Genomic DNA, 22,077 nt, shown 5'->3' on the forward strand with positions numbered 1-22,077 from the left:
GGACATGAAGGCGGAAGAATTATAAGTATGTTATTAGCCCCCACGAAGAGCTCTCTGTAAAATAGAGTCACTACACGTTTTAATATTAGTGTTTTATTTATCCTAGTATTTATTTAGTAAATGGTCTCAATAAACTATAGTACCCGTTATTCACGATATCACAACATTATCGTCTGGTCGGTTGTTGATTTCCCATGTGAAGGCCCCGATGTTTTGCATACAATGTAAGGCAATTACAATAATATAACATAGCGAAGGTCAAGTTCAGATATAAATTGGAATATTATAATGTCAAGGTCTATGTATTCATAAAATTTATAATATTTCTCTATGCCTAAAATATAACATTGAAACACATATATATAAATTATAATGACGAATTCAACTCAGGTCAGTGTATGGACAAGGATGGTTCGCAAAAAGACCCACATGTTTAAAAAGTTGGATGATGCAATCCACGCTTTGTGGATTTGTTCACCCACGATACGTGACACTATGCATAATTTAAAATTGTTAAATTGTATTTTAACGTTATTAAAACTCGTGGCGTCCCACAATATATGGTCTGGGCACGAGAGGTAGTAAACTAGTAACTGGCATGGCGACCACGTCGCGATGACCAGGCAAAATAGAGAAGTCGTCTTTCCAATGAATTACGTGTTAGATCCGGCGCAATTTCCTTTGTATGCAGATGCACGACTAGAAACAATGAACCTGGGTAGAAACCTCGACAATGCCACGTTGCTTTGTTTTCAAGTCACCCGTGGCGGTTGAAAAACCTACTACACCCCATGATATTGGAGCATGTTTGTTTCTTGTTTACTATTTCAAGGACAACCTTTTACCTCATTGAATATGTAAATCTAAATCCTGTGATTGGTCAAAATGAATGCATGACCTTTGACGACACATCAATGAATGATTTGCCGCTCTCCTGCGCATGTCCGTACGAATTTCCTTTCGCAACGAGATAGAGTAACGTGGACTGGTGTTTTTGAACTTCCATATGGGAAAGTAACGCAGATTTGTCAAAGAGTGTTCCAGTTTTTTAGCACGCCTTGTTTCTCGCTGCGCTCCCTAGACCTTCCGACTGCTTCATCGGTGTTGTCACATTGCACAGTGCTCTGCTTGATAAGCAAGACATTCGAAAGCTCACGCTGCCAGCACTTACTCTACGAGTCACTATAGTTGAACATACTTTCACTACAATGGGCAAAGATAAAAACGAGGACCCACTCAGTAAACGCGCATCGGGTGGTAAGAAGATCTACGACCCAGTGGATGGCAGTGCACCGAATGGAGACATTGATGTAGGTGATGCTGTACGTTTGAAACCGGAGATATCTTTGTTAAATGGCTGTACTATTATCATCGGTACAATCATTGGGTCGGGGATCTTCATTTCGCCGGTTGGTGTAGTGAAATTCACCGGATCCGTCGGTCTATCGTTAGTCGTATGGGCGTGCTGTGGACTCTTCTCGCTAGTAGGTGCCCTCTGCTATTCTGAGTTAGGTACATCTATCAGAAAATCTGGAGGGGATTACGCCTATATCCTCGAAGCCTTCGGGGAGTTGCCTGCTTTCTTGTTGTTGTGGATAACGCTCATTATTATTAGACCAACTTCACAGGCGATCATCGCTATTGTTTTCGCTAATTACATTATCCAGCCGCTATTCCCTGATCCGGACTGTGCTCCACCCAAGGAGGCAACAGCATTATTAGCAGCTCTCTGTTTATGTGAGTATCCATCTGCCTTTGATAAATACATTTATTTAAAGCCTAAATTTAAATCATTGATTACAGTACCAGCACATGGTGACTTGTATCCGGTATATAAAGCTGTAGACCCCACAATACGCCCGTGTTAGTTACTATGTATATACTAGTAGTGTAAGTTCCATTTATTGGAGCTGAAACACCAGAAGGTGGCACAACATTATTAAAGGCATGACAAAAATATTGTAATCAAGCTAACATCCAACTCAATCAATAACAATGACCTGTACTACTTTCTATCCAAATACAAAATACGTACAAAACGATACACGTTCATCACAATATCAAAAAACTACGTCCGAATCAAAAACAACGCCTGAATGTATTTATGAAGTGTGTTGATAACATGTAGGAAGTGTTGTTTACATTTCACTAGTAATATACGTGGGTTCATAAGGTAAATACATACCCGCTATGTGGTTGACCTAATTGCATGTCACTTGTTTTACTCGGCGTTAATGCTATTCGAGTATGATTTACAACTGCATGTAGACATATGGCGATCCAGTACTAGTGGTGTAATGAGTGAAAAAAATGAGTTATATTTTTCCGAAAAATAAATGTGTGTACAAAATGTATACTTTATCTCGTGCATGATGCAATACTAGTACTTTCTCTTACATTGGAGAAACGAAACATCGAACACATGTACATGGATCAGCAGGTTAATAGTATAACTGATAAATTGTAGATATCCAACAGCTGTAGAAAAGCGTGTTCATTTCTATGAATAATTAGTATTACCAGCATCATTTACTACATTATCGAACGAACTTTCTAATATTAACCGAACATTTTGAATAGTTTGCTATAGTATAAGTATTTTAACTACTATTAACCAGACATACCCTTACGTAGCGTGTGAGAGTGTCGTGTTTCGAGGATTGTCTGTACACGTTTTACCACAGCGGTTTGGTAGACTGTAGAATACTTTATTTTTGCGTGGAATTAATTTTCGCTGAAGGAATGATTCAGTGAAAATAAATTCCATACAAAGCACTAAAAATGTCTTTTCATCGAAAATTAATTACAGCTAAAATAAAGTATTTTACAGTACTAAGGGCTTTCTAAATAGCAGTAGCAAGGGTAGAATGCATATTGTATATGTATTCAAAGTGTACGTTTGTTTTTCTTTTATGCCAAAACACTGGTGTTCTACTGTTCGCATGAAAGTTTTCCCGCGCAATCAGTCCGGGACAATAGTTTGATTTATAGTCCTAGTTCGCTGCAAGGTTAAATGTCAAAGTTCATCCATAGATGAACTGTGGTTCATCAAACTTTTACTGGACGTTTATTATACTGGTACATGGTTTAACCACGTGTTAGTCACATTCCAAACGTATGGTACCCCCTTATCGGCGCCCACCAGGAGGATATTATAATATTAAATTTGGATATTACTCTGTGTCATTGATTATCCGTGTTTATATTAAAAATATGACTGTGTGAAAATGGAAAGACAATATTGCAATATGTTTTGCCTATTACATTGCGTGATGTAGTTATTGTGTTAGCAAAGCAATGTCCCGTACTACGATATTGCCGTTCCATTCCATTCCTTGTTGCAACCACAGTGAAGGCAAGGAAACACTTGGCACAGCCGAGATCTACAGTTTATGGTTGGTAAAATCAGCTACTAGTATTCTAAACCGACCTTCGTCATTCGCATAACCCCTTGAAACTTTTGACCCAAAAAACTACAAAGGGTGTGTATGTGTTTTCACAAGTGAACGCCCGTTTAGCCCTATTATTTAGGTGTAATAAAACTACATCAATACAATAACTGACGTGCACGTGGTGTGCGTGTTTTTGAAAACTCAATGTTGCGCTTAAAACCCCGGGGTTGGCATTCGGTCAAGTATTACATGTTATTACATTGCATTTTCACTGAACCAACTCTGCCCGCACCATGTCCCGCGTGTCTAGTCATTCACCGGTCCTAATGCAAGGCGTTCTTTCTCAAGTGTCTAACCATACACCTGTTTTAGTAATAACAAATAAGATAAACACAACCCAACAAATTAATTATAACCATTTCATACATATGTTTTTAAGATTTTTTTAAAATCCTGTTCAATACTCCATACTGCTGTTATCCAATGTCCGTTAGATGAATAATATGAACCCACTAATACGCATGCGTAGTAATTTTATTGTATGACTACGTACCAAAAACAATATGCGTATGAGAAAATTGTATTGTTACTAGTACATGAAACGAATATCCAGATGTTAGTTGCAAAACATCTTTTTCATTTCATGATAAATCATTGATAAGTGTATTTATATATATTTTAAAACATTCATCTTGACAGCTACGAATACAATTCTGTTCACCGCCATATAAACCATAAATTACTATTGATTTATTTATTAATATATTGGCTGATGCAATATGGCCAGACGTCATGGAATTGCGGCGACCCCTACTCATTTCCACGCATTGAATGATGCAACTCTTTCCATCGAGCAACATATTTAAACTAAAATTACCTTAACCAGTACAAAGATGCATTTTTTTCATATTCAAAGACATTTCGGACTCTCGAAAAAAGTGTGGGATGATTCTAATTTTGTTATTTCATTATCCTTATTCTAGTAGCGTTAACCCGCAATAACGAACACTTGAAAGATATAGCATATAATCTTCAATTCGTCGGGAACTTCCTTTAACCTATCACGAATCCCACCATTCGATTGTTCTCGGCAATGAATGTACAGTATGACGCAATATTCTCCGTTTTGAGTTGTACGTACGTGCTGACGCAGTCATTCATTCATTATTTCCTGTTTTCAGAATTTTCATCCCAAATAGAACTCAATATTTGAAGTCTTCTCCATCAATACAAATATTTGTTGTTAAACCTCATCCCGTTGCTTGGCAACCTGAGATAATGTTTTACGCCACTGTCCAACATATTCTCATTTCTATGGAAACCCCACACACAGTCATCCATTCAATGGATTGTCAAACGCACGAGTTTTCCCTCACTTTCGGCAAATTACTTCTGGTTTTTTCCTTCTTTTGTTTCTAAATTGATCTCCATGACTACCGATTTTACGTACTTCGTCACTGCTTCCGGCTTAGCTTATAAGTCAGGAAAACTCGTTGTTACTATCGTTAGGAATTTCTCAATTGAATGTCATTCGACCCAAGTCATATAAAGCGTGATATTTCTACTGAAGCAATGGAGTCCAGGAAATAAGAAGCGCGATAGGAACCAATTCAGTCTTCAATACTAGTGCTAGTATATACAATACATTTAAATTTGGTTCATTCTTTGCCTAACTTTAATATAAAGAAACGATATTCCGAAACTTGGGGGAAAATCGTGTAAGTTGTCGCAGTGGACAATTAAACTGAAAACCTTACCAGTGAAAATGGAGAATCGTAGCAAAATGTCAGAAATTTAATAATTTGCAGCAATCGTGCGTACTAGTATATAAGTACGTTTTACGTCACGAGAGTATGCTACCGGAAACACTTGGATTTAAGCTCGGTTAATAGTGAAGCCAACGCACAAATTACGTCATTGGGTAATACCGTAAAATGTATACCCATCATTCAGTTCAAAACGAGACCCTTAGCGAATTTCATTCATTAAAGCTCGATTATTTTTACTGGATGTTACACACACTTAATTAGTAGTAGTCAATCGGCACTCTACCATTGAACCATCTGTCTTTTACCTCCATGATTAAACCAATGTTTGTAAAACGTCCATTCATAGAAAAAAGACTGCACCATTATATTGGAAGGGGTGGAGAGTACAAACTGCACGTTTCTCACACGATCCCAGTGATAACAATGTTGTATCATATATAATTCACGTCATACGTATGTTTTTGTCGTATAATTAGTCAGTCGTATTTCCCGCCAATACGGTCAGTCAACACGGAAGATTGATCACTGAATATATTATTTATAAAAGAACAAAAAATGAATTTACAGTAAGAACAATCTATTACGTTTGTCACTGGACAGCCCTCCAAAAAAAACAAAAAACGTTAGTTGTATTATAACAGAACAACAAAACACCATGGCAGCAACTTATAAAATAGTTTGATTAATTAATTAATTAATTAACGTCCAATTAATTAATTAATTGATTGACTCTTAGTCTGACCGTTAATTCAGATCTTGTGATAATCATCGACAGTTTCACGCCAACCTGAACGCCAGTGACATATTTCCTTTACAAAAGCTAATCAACAATCTTCTACGTCAAGGACCAACGCGCATGGTAACGGAATTGTATTATTCACAGATCATTTATAATCGTAACACCGGCTGTCGTGGCTCATATTTCCACCCATTTGGGCCAATATAGTACGCGCTTTTGTAGAAGTGGATTAATATAAATATAATTAGAGTTAAAAGGTCTCGAAGAAAACTCCTGATCGATAACACGTGTTATTATACACGCAACTAATTTACATTATCGGAATGCTATAATATAATATTATCGTTGCAATTACACATTTTCGTGTTACCCCACGCGATGTTATCATATCATATTATCGCCTTCATTGCACTGAGCCACCCCCCCCCCCGTAACCTGTATTCATTTTAAAGAATAAACAAGACCAGTTTTAACAATGAAAAATGTGTAACTGACAAGAAAACTGTTAACCTCGAGCAATTTTATATCGATATGCCAGTATTGCGGGCTCCATAATATTAAAAAATAATTTGTGAAGAACGTAATATTTAATATAAAAAATAAATCACCCCAGGATTTCAATTGGTTCACTCCTTATAAACTGCTGCTGGCCTTCAACTGGACAAATAATATAAACGGGGATGATGCACATTTCATTTATTTATTTATTTTATTATTGCAGGCATATTGACCTACGTAAATTGCGTGAGTGTCCGTTGGTCAACTAGAGTACAAGACGTGTTCACTGCCTCAAAAGTGTTCGCTTTGATATTAATTATCATCACCGGTCTGGTTCAAATAGGAAAAGGTACGTATATTTAAATTTTTAGGTATCAGGTGTGCTTGCTTCCACAATCCATCAACTACAGTATTCATACAAAGTGTCTGGTTTAATAACAGCGCATGTATTGGTATAAGGCTGTTACAGCAAGAAAGAGGTTGTTGTGGTGCCGCCGTGCTGTCAAAGGTAGTTGAATGATCTATTGGGTCTTTAGTAATGGTCCGTTGTATAGATCCGGTCATCAACTGCAACTAACAGTAAATATTCATTTTTTTCGATTTCGCGAGTACGAGCGGTGTTTTGCATCCTGCGACCCGTGTTTGTAAACATGTTAGAATCTTATTTAATATTGTGAGATATTGTTCACTCTGCAGTTTGCGAAACCCAGGTCACTCGATTGCATCGACGGCAGTTGCCTCCGAAAAGTATAAGCCATTTCCAACCCTTTTTTATCGAACTGACATTTGTCGTCGCGATCTGACGCATTTAGTCACTGGTATGTGTTAACACAATGACTGACAACGTTGCTGTTATCAGTTCGGTTGTTCAAACAGATGCACGCAACCAAATTGCTGGTAAAACAATTTTAGATATGTGACATGGACCTTTCCAATGGAAGCTTGATTGGTGATGGTATACAAATATCGCCACATCGACCCAGAATGTACATTTCACACCGGTATCGGCCAAACAATCGATCACTCTACAAAGCTGTCACCAGTGTTCGCGGGGCAGCGTTTTTTTTTCAAAGGGGTGTTTTCACTCGATACACCTGGTTCTGACAGTATCGTGCAGGGGTCAGTTACCTTAAGTGCCTCATATCCAGCAGTGGATGTCGTAGCCGCGGTACAACCACAGGGAGCCCAGGAACTATAATCAACTGTAATACGCAGTCTCTATGAGCGGGGGGGGGGGGGTATCGGCTGGTATCCAGTGTAAGAAATAGACAAGGGATGAAGGCTCCAGCCAGCTCACATTTTTTAAACTCGAAAAAACAGACGAAAAAAATAAAAAATAAAATCTAAAAAAAATACCAGGTTGAAGAATATTAGTTGCTCCTTCGAATTTCGCCAAAGCCTTACCTACATTTTACCGATATCTGCAGAATAAATCAAGAAAATTACACAAATTGACTCCATTTAGGAATTCCTAACGGTTTGCCCGAACGCACGGCACAGTTGGGGGCGTGGCCTGTTCAGCATTTGTCAACAACCAATCACAAGACTGGTTACGAACCACATCGAGGTCACGACTCGGTTAGTCTTGCTCAACTGGTTCGTAACCAATCTTGTGATTGGTTGTTGATAAATGCTGAACAGGCCACGCCTCCAACGGTGTCGTGCGTTCGGACTAACCGTTAGGAATTCCTAAATGGAGTCAATTTGTGTAGTTTTCTTGATTTATTCTGCAGATATCGGTAAAATGTAGATAAGGCTTTGGCGAAATTCGAAGGAGCAACTAATATTCTTCAACCTGGTATTTTTTTGACTCCCATGTGCGAAGCACAAAATGGGAGTCTTTGCAGTTAGTGTGTCTGTATGTGTGTATGTGTGTATGTGTGTATGTGTGTATGTGTGTCCGACTGTTCCACTGCTATCTCAAGAACCATACATTGGTTTTTGATGAAACTTGGTGCATAGATGCTCTGGGCCAATGCGCAGATTTGATTAGGTTTTGGTAAAAATCCATGCTCGTTAATTACCTAATTTGCATGATAATTAGCTAATTTTTAGCTGTTCTATGACTGTTCCACTGATATCTAAAGAACCACTCATTGGATTTTGATGAAACTTGGTACATAGATGCTCTGAACATATGCGCAGATTTGATTAATTTTTGGTAAAAATCCGTGCATATTAATTACCTAATTTGCATGATAATTAGCTATTTTTTAGTGGTTCCATGACTGTTCCACTGATATCTAAACAACCACTCATTGGATTTTGATGAAACTTGGTACATAGATGCTCTGAACTAATGCTAGGTTTTGATTAGTTTTTGGTAATAATCCGTGGATACTAATTACCTAATTTGCATAATGATTAGTCAATTTTCGGTTTTTCCACTGATATCTCAAGTACTAATCATCACATTTCAATGAAACTTGGTACATAGATGTCATACGACACTGCACAGACCTGATAGTTTTTATGGTAATATCAGTACATATTAATTACCTAATTTGCATAATTAATTAATTTTCAGCATTTGATATAAGTAGTTAGCATTACATTTCAATGAAACTTGGTACTTACATACTCAAGGACTATGCAGAGATTGATTGTTTTCGATAAATATTTGTGCATATTAATCACCTAATTTGCATAATTAGTTAATTTTCAGCTTTTCCACGGGTATCTCAAGTACTAATCATCGCATTTCAATGAAACTTGGTACATAGATCCTTTAGGACTATGCAGAGACCTGATTAGTTTTAGGGTAAATAATTGTGCATATTAATTACCTAATTTGCATAATTAATTTTCAGCTTTTCTACTGATATCTAAAGTACTAATCATCATATTTCAATGAATCTAGAATTATGCAGACCCAATTAGTTTCCGGTAAATATTTGTGCATATTAATCACCTAATTTGCATAATTAACCAACTTTCACACTGATATCTCAGGTACTATACATCACATATCAATGAATGTACATGGATGCTGTAGGACAATAGACAGACCTGAATAATTGTGGGTTAAAATCTGTACATATTAATTACCTAATTTGCATAATTAACCAATTTTAATCTTTCACACTGATATCTAAAGTACCGTAAAAACTCCAAAATTTCGACTGGTTTTAAATAATTTGTGTTAGAAATGTGACGTGTTTTTAGAGTCAAAATTAAGGTGCATTTTCGGACGGTCGAATTTTTCAGAATAGAAATCAGCAAAAAAAAATGGGGATGATAGACAGTGTGCTTCATTAGTTTTTAAAAAATGCAATGTCCGTCAATTGACGTAAACTTCCTCATGTTTCACGGTAAAAGCAAAGGTCGTGGCCGAGTTGTAACTCAAAATCTAAACAAAGTCATCAATCAGTGAGTATTATGACAAGCAAAACAAAACATCAAGACGCGGAGAAGAGGTCAGCACAAAACTAATAGGTCAAAAGACAAAGCTGTCTCGCACTACCTAGGAAAACTTGTGAATGTTCGAAGTACAGGTACCCATTGGACAAAAGATACATGGAAGTTTAGCAAACGATCTCCCCGACCCAGTGCAATGTATCCGGTTAGAATCAAAGCTCACGTGTCCCTTATTTGAGCACCGTACCGGTGATTTGAGGGACCAAATTCTGCCGTAAATTCGCCCTTGGATTAAAAAATATAATGGGATTTAAGAAAATAAAATGGGACTTTTAAGGTGTATTTTGGCGTCATTTTTCGGACATTTCAATCAATCCTGCCGGCTAAAATAGAGTCTAAGTTTTACCGTAGTCATTGACGTCTGTCTATTCAAGAGTACACGTGTATGATTTTTATCGTGACTAGCGTGAGCGGGTAAGCTTCCTTTCGAGAATGAGCTGTTATCACTGTGAACAATGTTAAATTATTCTTCAGATGACCAGTTTATTTTTTAAAAACAACTAATTTTTTTATTTAAAAAAAATCATGCCGTTTTCGCATCATCCAGCTTTTTGATTGGTTAATTAGCGATTTGACCTATTTGACCTAAGAGAACATGGCGGATATCCTACAGCATCAAACGTTTATACGAGACCGGAATCATTCGCTTACGATGAAACTAAGTTGACTTTTATTTGTATTTCATAACCATTCAACAAATTTATTTTGTGTACATTATTATAATCACTACTGAGTACAGTAATAATCAACAATTCAGAAACGCAGCATGCCGAGATTTTTGTGTTCGTTTTTATTTGAAACTTCGTTTATTTAGAATATATTTTCGTTACCAATAAAATAAAAATCTCTCAGTCAATCAGAAACCCGGATTCATGCCTTTGAGGAAGGTCCCGTTTGAACGCTCACATCGGTTTTTTTTTCGTTTGGGGGAAAACTAAAACTGGTCGCAATTTTCGAATAAGAATGAGTCGGCAATTTTTAGTGGAGTCGAAAATTTGGAGGTAAATAAAACACCGAAACCCGGCAAATAAATAGGCGGTCAAATTTTTAGAGGGGTCGAAATTTTGGAGTTTTCGCGGTGTTAATTATTCCATTTCAATGAAACTTAGTACAAAGATGCTCTAGGACAATGTACAAACCTAATTAGTTTGGGGTAAAAATCTGTTCATATTAATTCCCTAATAAGCATAATAATTCATAATTTTTTGGTTCTGTTACATTGCGCAGACCTCATTAGTTTTACACTCAAATCTGGTCATATTAATTTTCTGATTTGCATAATTAGTTTTCAGCTAAGTAATTTCGAATTATATTTAATGTGTCTCCAATACTCTCAGCACATGGGAGTTCTTTCTAAGCTTTCTTTGATTTAGATTTTATTTTTTATTTTTTTCGTCTGTTTTTTCGAGTTTAAAAAATGTGAGCTGGCTGGAGCCTTCATCCCTTGTCTATTTCTTACACAAGATACCAGCCGATACCCCCCCCCCCCCCCGCTCATAGAGATTGCGTATTACAGTTGATTATAGTTCCTGGGCTCCCTGTGGTAAAATATGATAAAAGAGAGTTTCTATGTTTGGTTTACAGTAAACCAAACATAGAAACTCTCTTTTATCATATTTTACGCCAAAATGTAAATTCAGAATTGCATAGCAAATCGAGTGGTCTAAATCGTTGTCCATGTAATGAATGGGATCTAGTAAATTTACACTTCTTTTATTTGCATGGTTAAATTTACCTATTCATAAAACATTATACGACAGTCTAATTATTATCATTATTATTATCTAATAATTAACATTGGATGGATGGATGGATGGATATATTGGTGGATGAATCGTATACGTGGTAAGATTAGTTTAACAACCCCCTGTACTTTATTTATTTTATATTTTGCACTCAAATTCATCCAGTGTGGTAGTCAGTTTAATTAGATGTAGATATCATGCATTAAATTATGTCAATAAATATACTAGTAAATGTCAGTCAATAGTATGCTCTACGAAAGGTTAATTGTCGTAAAATTGTCGTAAATTAAAGTGCGACCCCCCCCTTGTTTCGCTACACAGATTACTGGCAGCGTCAAGTTGCTACGCGCATAGGGATATGATGCAAACACATATCTGATTTAAATATTATTTCTGTCTTCATATAGGCACCTTGTGACTAAATCATTAGATATGTGGGACTAAAAAGTATATTTTTATCTATTATATATATATATATATATATATATATATATATATATATATATATATATATATATATATATATATATATATATATATATATATATATTCTGTCTGTATAGACAGACAACATTTCGATTATTAGTTTTATCAATGAAAGCTTCGGGATTCAGTTTTGTAGCAGGTGCAATGATATATCACTAGTATACAGTGGTAAAAGCACACAGGAAGCTTTTGAAATCACACGACACAGAGATCCTCAATGGCTTTCTCATTTAACGACAAAAACACACGCTCTGGTAATCCGACTGGATTTAAAGGCTTGTGGCTCAGTCAAACTTTAAGTCGTCTTTGGCGTGACGCGGAATTCCCATGATGCACCGCTTGATTTATTTGACATACACGCCTCTTTGAGCAAACATCTAAAATTTAAAAGCGAATCGACAGGCACACAAGCGGAAACACCGGGAGTATAAATATTTAAAAATGTTTCTGTTACGGTTGCCTGATTTAATCGTTTGAGGTGAAATAACTTTTGAAATCGTTTGTATGTTATGAATTTTAAATTGAAACTTACATCATATGAATATTTCTATAGAAAAAAACGCGAAATTTCCTGATACCGTGGTAATGAGACAACATCTATCAAACACTAGTTTGCGTTCCATCGGCACATTTTAGAACCTTGACCGGTCAAATAATTGATGACTAATAAAAAAAATCGATCGATGGACATAGTACTTGTACCAGATACACACTTTGGTTTGTAAATGTTTCTGATGTAGGCCATAGCGGCCATTCAACTGATAAACACAAAGGCTGGCATAAATGCTAAACTCCTCACTTTAAAAATGGGAATTTATACTTCGAGGAGTGAACCGTCTTGATTTCATATTGAAATTCCACATTCGCTTGAAAACCCCCCTGAGACAGAAGCCGTACTGGCAGAATGTTGACCGAATCTTTGAGTAGATTGGCTTTGACATCATATCACATATCCCATAGGTATAAAAGAAGAGTTGCGATATTCCCATTGGTCCTTGGGCACCATGTAGTCATATATAACTAATGACACATGCGAGAGACTAATTCTCAAATTAATTTACATAAAGTGTCTTTAGTGTGATCATCGACGCCACGAACTGGTAGTCGGTCTATAGTTGGGTGTTCTTGCCCTCACCCCCTGTATCGGTGCTGAGGTGATCTGGTTATAAAACGATGGGTATGATAGCAAATCATTACTCAGATGTATGCTCACGTGATCCGATTCTCCGCAATTCTTCGTATAATTCACATAGTCGAAATACCAGCACGGACTGAAAACATTCACTGCCTCGTGTCTCATTTTGTGAAACAGGAATTTTTTATTTATCAATTTCCCCCTTTTTTTAATAGTCTATATTCAATGTTACGCAAGTCGAATCTCAATAATTTAGTGTTCCCTGCTCGCACAACCTCTTCATGCTTGTTTTACCCAGATAATTTCACGTAGAATCCCGACCTAATAGGCCACCGTTCTATTAATACACCAGGCACTATTATGGCGATGTTTGAATACAAATCTCAACCTGTCATTTTCAGATGCTCAAAGTTCTTTGTGATTTGTGTTGATGTGTGTATTAATTGTTCATGGTTACAAGAAGGCCCATCGATCTGTACATGAACATGTCAAATCCGGTACCTGTTCCGATTCCTTAATTTGCGTGGTTAAAAAAAATCAAACCAATTTCATCACATTCTCTGTGCATTTGTATGTGTATCCCCGTGGCGCTAAGGTAGAACTGATACGAGATCCGGAATGATTTGTAGTCTGCCCGCTTATATCAAATGACTTATCTTGAGTGTTGACTTTTACTCTGTGTCTGATCGACAGTCCGCATTTCATACACTGTAATCTTGTTTTCACCCGACGAGATTGCATTAATGATTTGTTTGTGATAAAAGGCGAATACTTGTCCTTGCGGGCCACTCAATTACTGGTCCTTTGTACAAGTCACTGTCATCGGCCCATGGTGCGTGGCAATGTGCTTTTGTGATGTTTCACTCTAGACACACGTGCTGACATCGCATGGCATTGCGAAATGGTATCAATGTATATTTAACCATCTCTATGCAAAACTACCACCTGTTTGCGCACTGAATTCTGCAAATGCAATTAAATTAAATTACCTATCGGCCTGTGGCGTTATTTAGATTTTGGGAAGCGATAATCGAACTGTACATTTGGTACAGTATTTAACCAGCTGCTTGATCTTTGACATGCCAAAATGATTGATATGTCGCAATGAACCCTGTCATCCGCTGTACAAAGAGATCATGACGCTTAATATTCCATCTGTTTCTTCCATATTCAATTCAGGAAACACTGCAAATTTCGAGGATGGATTTGCGGGTTCAACCACCGATGTTGGAGATATTGTATTGGCATTCTACTCTGGTCTGTTTGCTTTTGGAGGATGGTAAGTCAATTTAGAAACAGAAAAAGTCATGAATACGATTCTGATAATGCATAATATCATTCAAGCCCTACACCTAAATCACACGAGTATTGTTTAAAGCGCGGTGGTCGTCGTGCAGCGCGTGTTCGAATTTCATGGAAATAAACAATGTTTTTTGACGTGGCACGACGACTGCCGCCCTTAATTAAACCTTTCACCAGATCCGGTGAACTCATTGGACTTCTTCTTTTTGAGGTACATTGTCCGATTATCTGTCATTAACCTTGATTAACCTTGAACATACGGTTATCTTTTTAGGAATTACTTGAACTTTGTTACTGAGGAGTTGAAAGATCCACAAAAGTAAGTATATATGTAGATAAAAAAAAACATGATAGTATTGTACGATTTAATGCTATGTGACATTGCACGTCGTTGAAATTTGAACCAACTGTCGAAAAATATAAACAAATGAATCTGCTCAGTGGTAATGAAAAAAACAACTGTTAGCTTCTATTCTAATAGATACTGTGAAACTGTGTACCTATGTCTATTGCTTCCTCTTTCAGATCTCACTGTCAATGTTTTGTTTTACAGGAACCTTCCTCGTGCTATCGTGATTTCCATTCTATTGGTTACGGTGATCTACGTTCTTACCAACATTGCATATTTTGCTGTCCTCTCGCCAGAGCAGATGCAGAACAGCCCTGCAGTTGCAGTGGTAAGTTCTGTTTGTTACTATGGTGATGTACGGGCGTGTTCTGGATGTATTTATATCATTTGATTTACACCAAAAAGGCCTGTATATCGAGCCATTTCGCACTGTCAATGAGACCGCAATAAAAACATGTTCCACCACAAATTATAGTTATTATCACAGATAATTCACCAATTTTCTTTTTTCTGCCCAGTTTTAAATCATTTATAGCATTTGTGATTTTCCGTGGCTAATTGGTAATATTTTCGCACACATTCCGTGTCTTTGAATGTTAGTAATAGTTTGCTTTCGTCAATTTTCTGTCCAACGGGTGTTCATGTTGTGAGGTACTAATACCAATTTTGACAATTCCACCAATGCGATCAGTTCGTAACAAACCAAATAATGCGCGTTACAACACGAACAGACGACGTTCGGTCCTGCTTGCCAAGTGTTTGGGCGAATAATGCACGCACACACCAGTTAAAATAATACAATTGAGATACAGATTTCAATAGTTATTCGTAAACACTTGTTTGTGCTTTAATGCCCTTACTGATAGAAGCCCTCTAAATGCCTTCTGTGTCTCCACAGTGAATGCGCTCGTCTCCTGTATTCAGTAACGCAGGCATGGTGTACCATAGAAACCACGCTCATGAATTGAAAATTAGGCGATGAGTGGGACAATTAAATATAACAAGTACCGGAACGGAGTTAATCACCACGTTTTGACTAATTAGCTTAAATTGTTAATGTTTAATATGTTAGGATGATCTATACTTTGACTTCACAGTGCTAGAATCGGAAGTAGACAAAATAATGTGTAGTCAGGGAACTAAATTTTCAGAATAATAAATATCATGCAAATATTACTCTGTGATGGTTTACTTGTAGCCTGAGACAAGTGCAATGCGTCGTCTGCGTCGTTTGTTGCGTTCATTGAGTCTAATGTAAACAGTTAAATAGGTCACTATCCCCCGACTCGAGACGTACATTGTTGGGTCTATGATTATACATAAATATAGTTTTCAGCTGTCGGGTAGAAGATCCAGTATCGAGAGACTTGCACATAACAGTTTTTTTTTAAATAATGTATCAAAAGTGCATTCATAAAAACCAGTTCGAAATGTAGAGACAGACACATATTAGGTCAACTGACTGGTGCTTGTCTTAATGTTGAGATACAACCGATATGCTGGGGGCTGGTCGGGGTGATTACGTGCCGAGTTTAACTAGCTGTTGGGGGACATGCGTCCTTAGAATGAACATGGCCTGCAGCTCAATGATACTGACGTCATTTTTACGTCATATTCACCAAGAAGACGAATACTATATTTCGTTGCAACATGTTCTGTTCGATTTTTGATTATTCAGTTTGATCTGTACCACACCGTACTTCGCCGCCTGTGCGTACGGAAGTCCATAAAAAAGTCACCAAGCAGACAGTTTATGGCTGCATTATTGACCAATAAATCATTGTATCTTTAAATTTTATTACCCTTTATTTCACCTTTCAAGAAATGTTACTGTCGTTGGGTACAAAACCATTACAGCCTGAATGTACATGTAAAATACACTCCACTGACTACACCTCGTTCGTTTTTTTTTTTTTTTTTTTTTTTTTTTTGTAACACAGACTTTTGGTAATTGGACCCTTGGTGTTATGGCCTGGTGTATACCTGTATTTGTTGGATTGTCTACTTTTGGAAGTGTAAATGGATCTCTGTTAACTGGATCAAGGTGAGGGACATAAACAAATGAACTTGCTCTATCGTCAATAGATGGCGCCTTCCCATAGTGCTCTTGTCGTTTTCATTGCAGCCACAGTCAGCTGGCGCACACGTGATAATAACATAAATACGATATTTACTATATGGGGGCCGCCATCTTGAATGATGCATAAAACTAAATAAGAGACAAGTTGTGAAACGCGTTTTTCAGATTCCTACAAATCACGACAAAAATATCAATCTTTCACAAAAATACGGTCCGTTGGGGTTATATTAAGCCAACCGATAACAAAATTCGACCTAATTCGTCGTTTTTGTGTGGAAAAATCCCTTGCATACGAACACCTAATTACGCGAAGAACCTAGAACACTTTCCTGGGGTATTTAAAACTAAAAATTGGCATTCCAGCTCAGCAGCCAATCAGCGACGGCCTAACGCTTAGATGACAATTTCGGTTTCAAATACCCCGGCTTAGTGTTCTAGGTTCTTCGCATAATTAGGTGTTCGTATGCAACAGGTTTTTTCCACACGAAAACGACGAATTCGGCCGAATTTTGTTATCGGTTGGCTTAATATAACCCCAACGGACCGTATTTTTGTGAAAGATTGGTATTTTTGTCGTGATTTGTAGGAATCTGTAAAACGCGTTTCACAACTTGTCTCTTATTTAGTTTTATGCGTCATAGTAAATATCGTATTTATTTTATTATCACGTGTGTGCCAGCTGACTGTGATTGCAGCGACCCTGATAATCCGTGGTGCATAAAGTTACTGTATAAGATGAGATACTTTTTTTTTATTCATCAGTTTATTGTTAATCATTTGATGATTCTTTCATATTCAAACTTCTGTGTGTTTTTTTTCCAGAATTTTCTTCGTAGGTGCACGTGAAAATCAACTTCCTAATGTGTTAGCTATGATTAATGTTGGCAAGAAGACTCCCACACCATCATTATTTCTCACCGTAAGAACTAGTATTCTTGTTAGCTTACCACAAGGCTTATTTGTTTTAATTAAATTTACGCATTTCCAGTCTATACACAAAACTATACATAACCAAATTGCTTAACAAATTAATAATTTTATCTATTTTATTTATTTTTTTTCAGTGTTTTCTTTCGTTGATGTATTTACTTTCTGATGATATTGGAACTTTGATCAACTACTTCAGTTTTATAACGTGGTTGTCTATTGGGACTGCCATAGTTGGTATGGTTTATCTCCGCTGGAAGAAACCAGACATGCCTCGACCCATCAAGGTACGTCGTCATGGTGTCACTGTGGTCATCATGGAACACTGTTTGCAACTATATTGCTTTCATTACTTTGTTGTATTGCCAAACATATAATGCACTGTATTTCCTCTATTAGAAGCACATGTCCGAGAATTGCAAATAAACCAATATATCATATATTGTACATTGTTAAAGCGCAGTAGTCGTCACATGTTTGAGATTTGTGTTGATAAACATTGATTTTCCCACAATCCAATGCGCTCTTCAAATGGAAATTTAATTGAAATGCTTTAATTGAAATGCGACTTAAAATTACTATAGATACACATGTTAGTGTGTTAAAGAATAGGAGGGAATAGTCTGCCATTAACTTCATCCTGAACCTTTTTTTTTATTGTAGGTGAACTTAATCTTGCCCATCATCTTCATTATTGCATGTGCCTTCCTCATCATTGTGGGTTTCTATGCTGCCCCTAAAGACACTGGCATCGGTATTGGTATCTTACTGACCGGTGTTCCTGTCTACTTCATTGGAGTGTACTGGAAGAACAAACCAAAGTGGTTGAAGAATATGATTGGTGAGTTGAGATGTTTATGTTAGAGGCAGGGGGCATTGTTAGTTTTGCTATGTAAAAACAGCTTCTATTTTCTAAATAATCTCAATATGAAAGCATAACTAAGAAAAAATATACTTTTCATATGTTTTTTTCTGGAATTATGTTGAAAATTGGTTACATTAATAATTCTAATTATGTTATTGTCACTTTTTGCGCCTGTCTTCTAGAAGTTGATTGAATTTTTAGACAAGATGAAATAAACTGTTAACTTAATGTGATCAAATTCATGTTATTTGTATACCGTAATTTTGTAACCTAATTTTGGATTTCCTTATAGTGAACAGAAATGTTAATTTTTGTTTTTGTTTTTTTATTTTCAGCACAAGCTACAATCGGTTGTCAAAAGGTTATGTTTGTAACACTAACAGAAGACAAGCTCAATTGATGATGTTGATAAGCTGAAGTCATGCTGATTGGTATATGTCATAGATTATTTTAGAAATAGTTTATTTCATAATTTATTGTTTTCTTTTAGGATGTCATAGAATGTAATGTGCATTTTCCTCTGCTCTTTTTTTTGGTCATATTTTCGACACAGTTTATGGCGCCACCAAGAGTTGATGTTTAGGGAATGCTTTTGTTTTTATCTGCTGTGCACACCAAATTGTTATATTTAGTTATGTGTGTAGCATTTTAGTCTCTTAAATAGGACAGACTCACAGACAGACTCTTAGCTTATCTGCCTCTGTAGATAGAAGTTACCATATAAAATGCATGAAGTTATTAACAAGTACACATATTAAAAGTTGGTGACTATGCTTCAATTGTGGAGATTATTAACAATTAACAAAAAAGCTTTGATTTGAAAAATAAAAATTAATAAGCTCGCAACAATATTACTAGTATTTATGTTTGCCAGTTTATTTATTCTGAATTTTGTAGAATGATTAACAAAATCATGTGCTTCCATGTGTTCCTTTCCAACGTCACTGCCTTTGGACCAACATTGTCGTAAACGATTGATTCCTCAGTCTACTCTAATTTTTAATTCCAACTTAATTCAACGACCATCAAAAATAGATCAAATTTTACCGAATCCTGCCAGTATAGTGGGTCTTTCATGAGATATTGAGGCTTTTATTCACATCTTAACTTTTTTTCAGTTTACATGTATATTATTTTAAAATTTCTTCTATTATGGGACAGATGAGTTTAGTGAGAATCTGTTTTAATAATAAACAGATTCATTTTGTTGCGAGTTTTTGTATCCCTTATATGTAAGGAACATCAAATGTTATAAATGAGAAAGCTTTTTTTAAAAAAAAAAAACGTGGGCATATCAATATAATGTACTTTATTTTCTCCTTACTACAACTTTCTTAGTGTATGTTTTCCCAAAGTTTGTTTTTAAATCAGTTTGTTTGTTTTTTCTAAAATGAAAAAAAAGAAAATCTAATTTAATTACATCTACTGATGCCATTGTCAATATATTTAGTTTTTTTCTCCAAATTTCTGAGATTAAGGCAATATTTTATCTATATACTATTTTTTGTGTCTGTGTATCTTATATTTATCCATCACATTAATGAATTGTATTTTTCCTTGTGGTGGGTGATAGTCAACAATCAAAATAGATGAAATTTTACACTGAATATTAATTGGCAGTTGATATGGAAATATGTGAATTATGGTTGTAATGAATTGATTAGAAAACGTGTCAATAAAATCTGTTTTCAGTCTTAAAGGTGTGCATTTATTTTCCCTTCTGTCCGTGATATCATCACCCTTGACTCGTTGCTTGTCATCGTAGATGGCGCTGTATTGAACTTTTTGATATGTTGTATATCCTCGGGGGGCGGACATCCGGGTATTTTCACCGCCTGGCAACCCGCGGCGGTGAAAACAAAGGCCCAAAACTCGCATAAAACGGTACTTTGGGATGATTGTTGAGACTCCTCTGAACAGTGCAACAAAATTAGCCCTACGTGTGTAACATATATAAATTTGGTTTTTCGGGATTACTTTAAAGTTGAGTTTGTGTTGTTTTCTCGAATTTTCATCGGCTCGACCGGCGTTCCGCAGCAGCGCACACAGAGCCCATAGAAATGCATGGTACAGTGGTGCGCGTCTTAGCAACGTGGAACGTCTGTGATGTAGCTCCGCCCCCGAGGATATCTGAATATTTATAGTTGGAACGCGACTGTTGAAAGTAAACTGTTGAAATTCAGAAACAGCTCCCAAAATGCGTAATAATTGGTGAACGTGAAAAAACAAATATGCACTTCATGCGCCGGACCGGTTATGCGTTCATTTTTGTTATTAAAGGCGAAGATTTATTAAAGCGGGAGGGTCGTCACCTGCGCACGCGCTGAAATTGAGTCCCGAGTGACGATAACACACGCTAAAAACGTAAAGGCTCATGAGTAGAAGCTTGTTGGTAAACAATGACACGCTATGGCCATCTGACGCATGCGCATGTGACGAATATTTACATTTGAAATGGTCAAGTAAAAGAACAATTAGATATTTAAGTCATAATAACACTGAGTATCGGAGATCTCGGAGATATCGCGATATTATGTCTTCAAGAATGTCATCAAATCGCGAAAATTCCTAAGTAGCGTAAATAAACGGTTTGCACTATGTACAGCTCATAAATTCAATATTTGTGACAGTGCTGTAAATTCTATTATTACATGTTTTTTTTCTACGTATGTTGGAGTTTGAGATGTGGACAATTTTATTTTAACGCTGAGTTTTCTCTAAAAATCCGTTCACCTAATTTAAAATTAAAAAGCGGGAGGGTCGTCAGCTGCGCACGCGCGAGAATTGAGTCCCAAGCGATGATAACACACGCTAAAAACGCTAAGGCTCATGGGTAGACGCTTGTTTGTAAACAATGACAGGTTATGGCCACCTGACGCGTGTGTAGGTGACGACTCCCCCGCTTTAAGCTTTTGGCTGGTGGGTCAGTTTTAAAATTGCAGTCTACATGTATTTCTGTTTTGCCTATTTATTGAGGGTAATCATGTGACCTCTGATATGCCACAAAAATGTGACCGTGACGAGCAATAAACTATGTACAGGACGACAGATGATGTCTTCATACTCGCTGGCTACGTAAATATAGTATAGTAATTGATTGTGTGTGATACGTTTTATTTTAGAAAAATAGAAATATATTATGAAATTTATTTTTATTTGGCGTCAACAGAGAATATATATTTGTTGGTATTTTGTAGATTTTTTTTAGCAAATGTGTGTTTATACAAATCTGTTATTCCCGAATTTTAAACGCCCCAATTGCTACGTTCACACGACAGTATTTCATAGGAGCCCTACGGAGCCGGCTCGGGCCAAGCATGGAGCTAACTCCATGGGCCAAGTCAGGACGGCTCCATTAAACCCTATCGATTGA

General features: G+C 36.6%; 1 protein-coding gene across 1 annotated transcript; it reads left to right on the forward strand.

The window, feature by feature from the left end:
- The first annotated feature begins 956 nt into the window (after positions 1-956).
- On the forward strand, positions 957-19,555 carry LOC100377923 (large neutral amino acids transporter small subunit 1-like). The gene is made up of 10 exons (XM_078009536.2): positions 957-1,737; positions 6,622-6,747; positions 14,361-14,460; positions 14,758-14,802; positions 15,037-15,160; positions 16,773-16,876; positions 17,735-17,831; positions 17,977-18,126; positions 18,503-18,680; positions 19,040-19,555. The coding sequence occupies exons 1-10, from the start codon at positions 1,209-1,211 to the stop codon at positions 19,102-19,104; spliced, it is 1,518 nt and encodes a 505-aa protein (XP_077865662.2). The 5' UTR covers positions 957-1,208; the 3' UTR covers positions 19,105-19,555.
- The last annotated feature ends 2,522 nt before the right edge of the window (positions 19,556-22,077 follow it).

The sequence above is a fragment of the Saccoglossus kowalevskii genome, chromosome 6 (assembly GCF_978046115.1).
Source record: "Saccoglossus kowalevskii chromosome 6, keSacKowa6.1, whole genome shotgun sequence".
In the NCBI taxonomy this organism is placed as follows: Eukaryota; Metazoa; Hemichordata; class Enteropneusta; family Harrimaniidae; genus Saccoglossus; species Saccoglossus kowalevskii.